We start from the raw sequence: 10,352 nt of genomic DNA on the forward strand, positions 1-10,352 counted from the left end.
TAAAAAGAAAACCATCAAACCATAAAGCTTTGCATATCCCTTGGAGTCATTAAACTATTCCCACTAGTCGGATAAGTCTTGCGAGTACATTGTGTACTCAGAGTTTATTTACCCTTGTTGCAGGTAATGCTTGAGGAGTACCATTGTGTGAAGGATTCTTCTGGCGGGCACAGACGGATCCTTGTTCCTCACCACTAGATATTTATTTTTAATTCCACCGTTTAATATTCCACTCTCTGACATTTGGTAATGTAATAATGGAATTTTTAAGAACTTTGGATGTATGAAATGGATTAAGTATTGTAACTCGTTCTTATTATTGGATCCTTGGAGAAAAATGTGGATCTTTCGGGCTCTCCCTTGGGGTGTGCCCGACGGATACCGCCCGCTGTAACATGCTTACGGGGTGCTTAGTGTCTGGTGTAAGACGAGCGCCTCCGTAAGTACGTTATTTCGGGTGGTTTTACCACAAGACCGGAGGAATGTCCTCAATTTGTAACTCATCAAGAAATATAGGAGAAATTTCTGATGGACCAAACAGATTCTTATAATAGTTGGAACTATTGGTACATATATTACCAATGCAAGTTAACTTGAAAGTTCAGACCTAACTGACAACACTACTTTATTGCGAAATGGAAGTTTAGAGACAAATATTTGCTTACCCAGGGATTAAAATTTAGTGTTGTGATTCCAATCAAAACCGACGATTGTAACACCTTGTTTCTTTGTTCCCTAGGCCTCTAAGGTCCCTTCCCCTTTTGCTTACTTGTAATAACTTTTATTTATCTTAATATATCACTGTAGGGGCTCAGGCCCCTCCAGATTCTTAAAAAATTATTGCAACACCATTTTTTAGATCTAACGAAGAATAGTTTGTTCACTAGAACCCCGTTGTTTAAAGAGCAACTCCAGTAGTGGTCCTACTTAAGCATCATAGCTAAATATGAGTGCCCAGGTCAAAAACAGAGGTCCAGCAAGGCCCCTACTCGAGCCCTTAAATTTCCGTGGGCACCCAAATCCTCTCTCCGACACCCTTCTTGCAGGGCTCTAGGCCAAGCCCGAAAATGACAGTTTCCTTCTGTTTTCTTACCCACGCGTTCGCCTTGTCCCCACTCGCACCGCCGTTTCCCCATGCGTGCGACTCCCCTACCCACACGTGACTTCCTGGTAGCGACCGCAACTCCCCTTGCCCCAGGCCGCGAACGCATGAAGCAGCAGGAGCTCCTGCTCCATGTCCGTGGACTCCAGAGCGAGCCCCTTCAGCCACGAGATCTGGAACTCCTCACACCCCGACACGGATTATCATCCATCTCCTCCCCGACGAGACTGCCCTAGCCTGCTCCCTCTCCTCCTCTTCGGTGAGGCTGCGGGCGCTGGCCTTGACGACGACGCCCGACACGGATTATCATCCGTCGCCTTCGGACGAGGCTGCTCCGTCCTCCAGTCCTCCTCTTTGGTGAGTCCAAGGCCGTTGGCCCTGACCAATAACTCCCTTGCCTCCTCCGTTGATGCTGCTCCCTCCGGCTCCTTCCCCTACCATGCCCCGATGCGGATTATATCGATAGACAAGAATGAGGAAAAACATAACGTGTGGGTCCTGCGTGTCATATTCAGTCTGTTCACTTATTGGTTTCAGCCAGGGCTTATCAGCTAGCCAACAGTGTTTTTCTCTCACAACAAACAGCACCAGCTAGACTTATCAGCCAGAAACCATAAGCGAACAAGCCGATTAGCTATTACTATGGATTTGAGGGCTCTGATAAAAGTACGAGCCCTAATTTGAGGGCTCCTGGAGACACTCCTGTGCTCGTGCCAATATAGGGTCCCTGGGTCTCCTACATATTTTGTTCAAAATACTGAGAGGGTACAAGTTCCAATGCAAGCAGAAGTACTCTATAATGTGACTGATATGCATGCTTCTTTTTATGTTGATTCTAGCTAGCCTAACCATAGGTAACAGAAGAACTTCACTTTGGCTGTTTGGCATGTTATGATGGGAAAAAAAGGAGGTCTTCTACATTTTTGTAACTTTGAGGATGTTATTTATCACGATCAAGATGCGTGATGCATTCTTTTTGCTACAACAGAGGTACGGTGCATGGTGCGAAGTGCTTTTTTATGGGCAAGGGCAGCGATGGTTGTTGCATTCTCATTGTTATTATCCAATCAAGGTGGCACAAAAACCCATGCAGGTCACCTTTTCCGCAAATCTATATGGTCTTTGCAGAACTACACACAGTGCACATTTCAGTTGTGGTTGCCCATGACTACACTGCCCACTCTACTCAACTACGACTTTGATTCTTAGGACACAGCTACTTTAGCGGTGCTTCTCAGCAAACGTACAATATTTTTCTTTCATAATAAATCAGTATAAGCATCAGCATAAGTCAAATTTTAGCGAAGCGAACAAGTGTTGCTGATGCTTATGCTGCTTTGTTATGAGAGAAAAACACTGTGCATTTGATGTCCTTAAAAACCAAAGTTAAAATTTCACCCATAGAACATGATCCTTCGGGCTTTCACACGTGAAAAAACAAGGCTCCCTATTCCTCAAATCCTTACACCCTCCCTGCCTCCTGAACATTTCACAATGCAACCGCTAAAGAGGACTTAATCACACAATTCTTAGCAACAACAAGTAAGCCTTTTTATTTTTCCAAAACTAGCTAGGTAGGAACTCTACTAAATCGATTAAGAGCATCTCCAAGAGTTTCCAAAACTCACTCCCAATCTTAAGTTCTTAGCAAGATTGAAAAAAAAAAACTGCTCTTCAACAACTCTCTATCTATCTTTTTCGAAGAAAAAAAAATTGTCTATCTTAACTCCCAGTCTTTCTGCACTTGGAAAATCGACCCAATCACACGGAAATATAGGCGCACATATCAATCGGTCAATCTAGAGCTGAAAGAACATAGGGAACAATAAAGAGTAGGACAAGGATCCCATTGTATATTTAAGACAGTCTTTGAACAATTTTGTGTTTTAGAAATTCATGTGGTGCATCCACACATCCAAGTGCGTGCACCGACTGAGTGGTCTACCTACACATGCTTACATTGCATTGTGCACAGCCAAAGCACAACAAACCAGCGTGGCCATGAATAATGTGCATGAGTGTGGCAGGGAATAATGATTGAGGGCTTGAGGCAAGAGAGAGATAGAGAGAGAGCACGAATAAAAATAAAGTCTGCCCATAAAAGAAATGTACAGTCTAGGTGTAGTAGTGAACATGGGGGGTGCTGTTGTAGTGCCCTTGTCCTCATTAGATGAGTACTATAGATAAGTTTTTCAAACAAATGACATGAGAGACCCTCTTCTAATCTAATAACCTCCTCCTCATAATTAAGAAGCCTAAACTCTTTTTCTAAATTCTACACCAAACTATGCACAATATACTATATATTTTCCTCTTTATTAATTAACTTTGGCCTCTTTAATTTTGCCCTCCAAGCAATGCAAGCAATGAGCATGACCAACCCTAATGCAAGCAAAAATACCCACCCCATGGGTGGGGGTGGGGTCTGGGGTGGCTAGCTAGTAGCTACCTTGGGCATGCTGCAACCATGGCTGTCCCATGCCACTATATAATATAACAAATGGTCTCCTCTCCCTGCATCGTGAGGCCGAACTGAGGAGACAGACGACTCAGGGCCGGCAGGGGCTCAAGCTAGAGAAAGAAAAGCTAAGATCGAGACACACATAGCTAGCAATGGGCAACAGCCTTAGGTGCTGCCTGGCCTGCGTCCTGCCCTGCGGCGCGCTGGACCTGATCAGGATCGTCCACCTCAACGGCCGTGTCGAGGAGTACGGCCGGCCGGTGGCCGCCGGCGAGATCCTGGCCGCCAACCCGAACCACGTGCTCAGCAAGCCGTGCTCGCAGGGCGTCGCCGTGCGGAGGATCCTCATCGTGTCCCCGGACTCCGAGCTGGAGCGCGGCGAGATATACTTCCTCATCCCAGCGTCGTCGGTGCCGCCGGAGAAGAAGCCACAGTCGCAGCAGCAGAAGAGCACCCTGCAGGCCGCCGGCTCGCACGGCGACCAGCTGGTGGTCAAGAAGGCGTCCTCTGCGGTGGTAGGCAAGACCGCTCATCATCCCAAGAGTAACGGGCGCCGTGAGTTGGGTGACGCCTTGTCACAGAAGAGGTCGTCGTCGTCGTCACACCGGCGACGACGCAGTGGCGGCTGCAGAACCGCCGTATGGAAGCCACACCTCGAGTGCATTGTTGAGGACACTTGAGCAGCCCATTTCTCTCTTTTTTTTTTTGGTTTTGTGAATCAAGGGGGGCTAATGCAATGTAACACCACCAGCAGCATGGGGTTTTGCTCACTTTGTGTGGTTAACTAGTGAGTGTTTTTAATTTTTTGGGTAATTGTATATCCATGTAATGTTTTCCCCTTCCTACATATATATATATGAAATATGATGGAAATGGAGAGGGAGGGTTGTCACTTGTCAGATCTTTCTTGTTCTTGTTCGCTCTCTGCAATTGTCTTCCTGATTTTCAGGGTTTGTGCAGTGGTTGAGGAAGAGAGTAAATGATGACGGGCTCAAAACTATTCATCAAAATAAACAATAATACTCCTCAATGCAAGTTGTTCTGTTTGAATACACAGATTTCAAGTTACCCAATGTTTAATATTAATCCCACTGGTTACTGCACTTAATCCACCAAAGGCAAGCTATGTTCTCACATATCAAGATAGGGAGGATGATGTTAATAGGAGTAGAAATGAAGACTTAACCAATAGTATAGTCTTTGTTGATTTTCCATCATACCTTAGTTTCTCAGCATCATTTGCTAACTAATAGTGGGAGACATGCATCATTAGACCATGAATGATTAGAGGGCTGCTTTGCTAGATTTTATAAGGAGGTTGACAAAAAAGACAACCGAGCAAGCAACGTTTTCAAGCAAAGCCAGCTAAGAGGGTACATAGTTTTTGTTTATTCCATCTTTGTAGATGATGCTTTCCTCCATGAATTTGTCCTGTCCGTACTATTACACAATGAAGGCTCCCCCACAAATGCATTTAACTGGTCCAGAAGAAAGCTTACACAATTAGAGGACGATTGCAGTTATTTAAATTGGCCAGGAAAAGAGAAAAATTTCATGACCCTACCATTCGTTTTGTATGAAAAAACATTTGTAGAATTTGAGCACTAGGGATGGTGTGGGAGATATGACCCCCGGTATCCATAGACAAGACATGGGCCGCACCATCAGAGGTGGCCCAGCCCACAAGATTAAGGCGTGCACAGCACTGGTCGATGTGCACTATAAGATATTGTATAACACTAAATAGGATACTTTTCTTGTAACCCTACCCCTCCAGAGTATATAAGGAGAGGCAGGGGTTCCCTAGTCGTCATCTACATACATCTCATATTCAATACAATACACCAAAGACACATGACGTAGGGTATTACGTCGATCAGACGGCCTGAACTTGTCTAAATCGCTGTCTCTGTGCCTTGTGTCACCATCCGGTTCCTGATCACGCGCACCTCCACCGATCAATCTACCTTCGTAGGATACCCCTCGGAGGACTGTCGAGCATCTTTTGTCGACAGTTGGCGCCCACCATGGGGCTCGTGCGCGCTCATCCCTAGCAAACTAGATGGCGCAACTCAAGATCAACATCCTTCGCGGCAACTCGACTGATCGCGTCGACATCCTTCAACAACCACGGCGCACGTCTTCGTACGCGGATTGACACCGCCAAGCTCCGACAACATCTGTCCTACTCCAACACAAGATCAACTTCGTTCCAGCCGTCAAGCAAGCCGCTAAGCGAGCTGCTCGCGTCGCTGACTAGATAACGTCATATGCCGCCGACCAGATATTCTGTCTAAAGCTAAGTCATGCTTTAATATTCTTCTAAATATTCTCCAATCTTCGTATATCGCCATAATGTTTCTCAGAGCTGTTTTCTCCATGTTTGCTCTCAAAATGATTTTCTTTCATGTATACCATCTTAAAGATGACATACAGCTAAGTCTAAGGCAAACCCCGAACAGTCATGTTGACGCTCGGATGTCCCCAGAGACGGCCCTGTCTCTGGCTTCTCCCTACACGTGCACGAGTGTCTGCCCTCTGCGTTATGGGTGGTCGGCAGCGACTCCTTAGCGACGCTTTGTTCTTCCTACATGCACACGGGCTCTGTGCTCCGCATTATGGTTAACAGGCTAACTAGGGCTGGAGACTCAGCTACACACTAACTGGTCAGACGGTTTGTATTAAATATGAATACATCTTGAAAATAACACTAAGTGTTCACACCAACTGATCGCCGAGCTGCATACGCTATTTCATCACCATTGCTGATTCTTCTCTGGAGTTCATATATTTTACATCATGTACTAAACATTCTACATTTTTGTATTGCAGGATCATCGTCCAGGTGATCGGATCACCTGGTGCTCGGACTCCTCCACCGATCAACTGGTCGAACCGCTAGGTTCATAGACTTCGTCGCCGACCAGTTGATCGAACTGTTCGTCGGTCGCTTCTACTCAATGCTCACTTCGCCATCGACCAGTTGATCGGACTATTTGTCGCTCATGCTTCATCATCAGCTATGTCGGGGACTCCTCGGTGCTCGGACATCGCCAGCTATGTCGGGGACTTCTCGGCGCTCAGACATCGTCAGCTATGTCGGGGACTCCTCGGTGCTCGGACATCGCCAGCTACGTCGGGGACTCCTCGATGCTTAAACATCGCCAGCTACGCCGGGGACTCCTCGGTGCTCGAACATCGCCAGCTACGCCGGGGACTCCTCGGTGCTCGGACATCGCCAGCTACGCCGGGGACTCCTCAGTGCTCAGGGACTCCTCAGTGTTCGGATTCTTCGTGCAAGCATCACCAGCTAAGCTGAGAACTCCCTTGGTGGTCGAATCTTGCTACGTCTCATCAGTGTGCTATCAAGCTCCTTCAAGCTGTTCGGATCAGAGTGTTGATCTTGGGCAGCACGTCTAGGGTCTTGATACGCGCATGTTAGATGACGTCGACAAGCTTTCAGACTTCTTTTCTTTGACCCTGCTATAAGATTCATTCTTCATCTTCCAGCAGGCTTGGGGACTAAGTGGCTACACTTCACCTGGTGGTGAATGTAGTGCTTATTTCTTGATTTACCCTCCTTATTGACGGAGTCTAAGTGGCTACACTTCTCCTAAGTGGAAGAATTTTCAAATTTTATCTTGAGCCCCTACTTGGCGCACCAACTGTCGACAGAATATCGTCGACTGTCCTCCGAGGGGTGTCCCACGAAGGTAGATTGATCGGCAGAGATGCGTGTAATCAAGAATAAGAAGGCAACATAGACACACGAGTTAGATAGGTTTAGGCCGTCAGCGCGACATAATACCCTACTCCTGTGGCCTATTGGATTATATTGGCTATCGTATGATATTGTGTGTATTTGTAGGGGGTCCCTTCCCGCCTTATATAGTCCGGGGGGTAGGGTTACAAGTCAGTTAGATCTAGGAGATAACCAAAAAGTAATAACAGATTACAGGAATCATGGGATCATACATATCCTAACAGATCTTATAGTATCTTTAGGATATCTTCCCGGTGTCTTGCGGGACGCGCCGAGCAGCGTCGTGCCCCACAAGGCTTCGTCTTGTGGGCTGGGCCGCCCCTAGGGGCGCAACCCATGTGGTCTGTCGTGGGTATCTAGGGTCATACCCCCCACAGCTAGTCTCCGAGCGCCTTGTATCCGTTGTGCAACGCCGTCTTGAGCATGTCCGAGCAGGTGTGAACAAAGTCGAGCAGTCAAACTCATGGTTCGACCACCGTGATAAGTTGCCGAGCAGTTGTGAACCGTCGCCGAGCAGCGTGAACCATCGCCGAGCAGCGTGTGTGAACCGTCACTGAGCAGCGTGAACCATCGCCTAGTAGCGTGAACCGTCGCCGAGCAATGTATCCCAAGTAAGGCTTGCCATAAGGATGTAAGGAGCTCAAGTTCAAAATCAAAAATTTCCTCGCAGTGGACCAAGTGTGCCCACTTAGAGTCCGACCATGAGAAAAGGAGATAGTCTTCTTCAACTACAGGAGGCGTGGAGTCTTCTAGATTAAAGCAAATACACTCACCGCGAGGTGAAGTGTGCCCACTTAGTCCCCGAGCCTGACAGTAGGTGACGTAGTCACGTGGTGCCAGGGTCCAGAGTAGAAGAAAAGCAGAAGACCAGCCAAGCAGGCAGCCAGTCCCCGGGCATAGCCCTGAAATGAGAAAAGCACATTCACCGCAAGGTGAAGTGTGCCCACTTAGTCCCCAAGCCTGACTGTAGGTGACGTAGTCATGTGGTGCCAGGGTCAGAAACACAAGTCAACAGAAGAAAGTCCCTAGTGCGGTGAGGAACCAAGTCATATTGATGACGCAATCCCCGAGCCACAAGTGGAAATCTTGGAGAAAACAAATCGTGAAGAAAAAACCGGAGTAATGGCTGTACAGTTGTAATTACTGAGCCATAACAGATGGCATAGAAGATGGCGAATATTCGGTGAGCAGTAACCAATTGCGGCGATAAATGGGCGATACGGACTGCAGTTGCGCGAAAGCCCAGGTAACGGCCCACCATGCCGTTTCGGAGAATTCGGAGAGGCGCAAATCGTGGAGCGATTTCCCAAAAACCCTCGAATGCGAAAGGTGGGGGAGTGCTTTATAACTGCGCCACCTCACCCCGCGCTCCCACCTTTGCCACTTTGCCATTTCATCTTCCTCCTCAGCCCTCGCACTTCTAGATTCATATTCTCACACCCTTCCGCCGCCAATCCCAAACTAGATCTGAGAGATGGCGCCGAAGAGGGGAGCTAGAAACCCGAAGAAGGCGACCACCGGAGCCAGCCGCAACAACTAGTGGGAACCGTCGAACATGGGGGAGGCAGAGATCATCCAGATGGTGGAGGCGGGCGTCCTTTCTGACCGTGTCACCGCCGGATGGCGGCCAGCCAGCGGTGAGCCCTGCCCAATGCCGCATACCGACGAAGTAGTTGTTTTTGAGGATTATTTCTGGCGCGGGTTAGGATTCTCCGTTCATCCTTTCTTGAGGGACCTATTGGAGTTCTGGAGAATTAGTATGTGCAACCTCCACCCAAACACCATCTTGCTCATCTCTATCTTTATCCATTTCTGTGAGGCATATCTCGGAGTTCTTCCCCACTTTAACCTCTTCCGTCATTTGTTCTGGCTGAAGAAGAAGGGTGGCAGCGGTTCTAAGGTGGTCGGCGGCGTTTATCTTCAACTCCGCGACGGAATGGCCGGCGAGTACATTACTGTACCATTGAACACCTTGCTGAAGGGGTGGAACGCCAAGTGTTTCTATATGAAGCAGAGCCATCCCGCCATCCGCTGCGACGTCGACCACGTTCCGGAGAACCAGAGGAGCTGGTCGGAGAGGCCGAGTAGTGCTCACATGGAACAAGTGAGGGAGCTCCTCGGCCTAATAAAGGGCGTGAAGATGAACGGCGGATTGGTGGCGGCGAGCTTCATAGTGCGCCGCGTCTAGCCCTGTAAGGAGAGGGCCCACGTGGGCTTTGACTTCAATGGGGACACCGACGGTACCCGGGAGAGGTTGGAGAGGCTGTCAAAGGACGACATGCTAGAGCGGGCCGCAGGGCTTTTTGCTCCAAATGCCTCGTTCAGCTTTTATGAATCGTGTCATCTGTGCAGGCTTTGCCCCCCTCTGTTTTCGCCTCTGAAAATTGGTTCCTGATTTTTATATATGTAACTGAGTGCGTCCATTAATAGCATTATGTTTTCCATTTCTAGACACAAACTCGGTTAGTCTTTGGTGGAGAACTTTGCACTCCAAACATTCCTAATACTATGTTATTAGTAAAAAAACAGAACTATAATCAGTAATGATATTTTTCATTTTCAACGGTATCATTCTCACTATGCAAAAAAGGAATTCTGATACTGATTCCAAAAATAAAATAAAAAATAGAACTATAATCAGTAATGTTGCACATTGGCTAATAACCCAATACAAAATTTACATCAAAAAAGACAAACCACAGTAGTTCAGTAGTCATAGTAGTGAGGTCTTGTCATGTCAATCACCAATTATTGATATTGTGGTTGCAGAAACAGAAAATTGGACCTCCTGCTTGCCCTGTCCTGACAGAGCACACGATCTATGCACCAGAAATACTCTGTGTTTCAGATGAAATCTTCAGTAGCTTATAACTTATATATAGTTCTGATCTCAAATTTTCTACTGAAACTGACTGTTCAACAAAATATCTCAGACCTCACCACACAATGAGATACTAAAACCGAAGCTGGTAACTATTGTGTTGCTGCTGGCTTTTCTGAAATCTGAGACGTAATAGAAGTAAACT

At 47.2% G+C, this 10,352-nt stretch overlaps 1 protein-coding gene across 1 annotated transcript; it reads left to right on the forward strand.

Annotated features, from left to right (window-relative positions):
• The first annotated feature begins 3,656 nt into the window (after positions 1-3,656).
• On the forward strand, positions 3,657-4,364 carry LOC136514482 (uncharacterized). Its single transcript, XM_066508432.1, has one exon. The coding sequence runs from the start codon at positions 3,716-3,718 to the stop codon at positions 4,241-4,243; it is 528 nt and encodes a 175-aa protein (XP_066364529.1). The 5' UTR covers positions 3,657-3,715; the 3' UTR covers positions 4,244-4,364.
• The last annotated feature ends 5,988 nt before the right edge of the window (positions 4,365-10,352 follow it).

This window comes from Miscanthus floridulus, chromosome 16 (genome assembly GCF_019320115.1).
Source record: "Miscanthus floridulus cultivar M001 chromosome 16, ASM1932011v1, whole genome shotgun sequence".
In the NCBI taxonomy this organism is placed as follows: Eukaryota; Viridiplantae; Streptophyta; class Magnoliopsida; order Poales; family Poaceae; genus Miscanthus; species Miscanthus floridulus.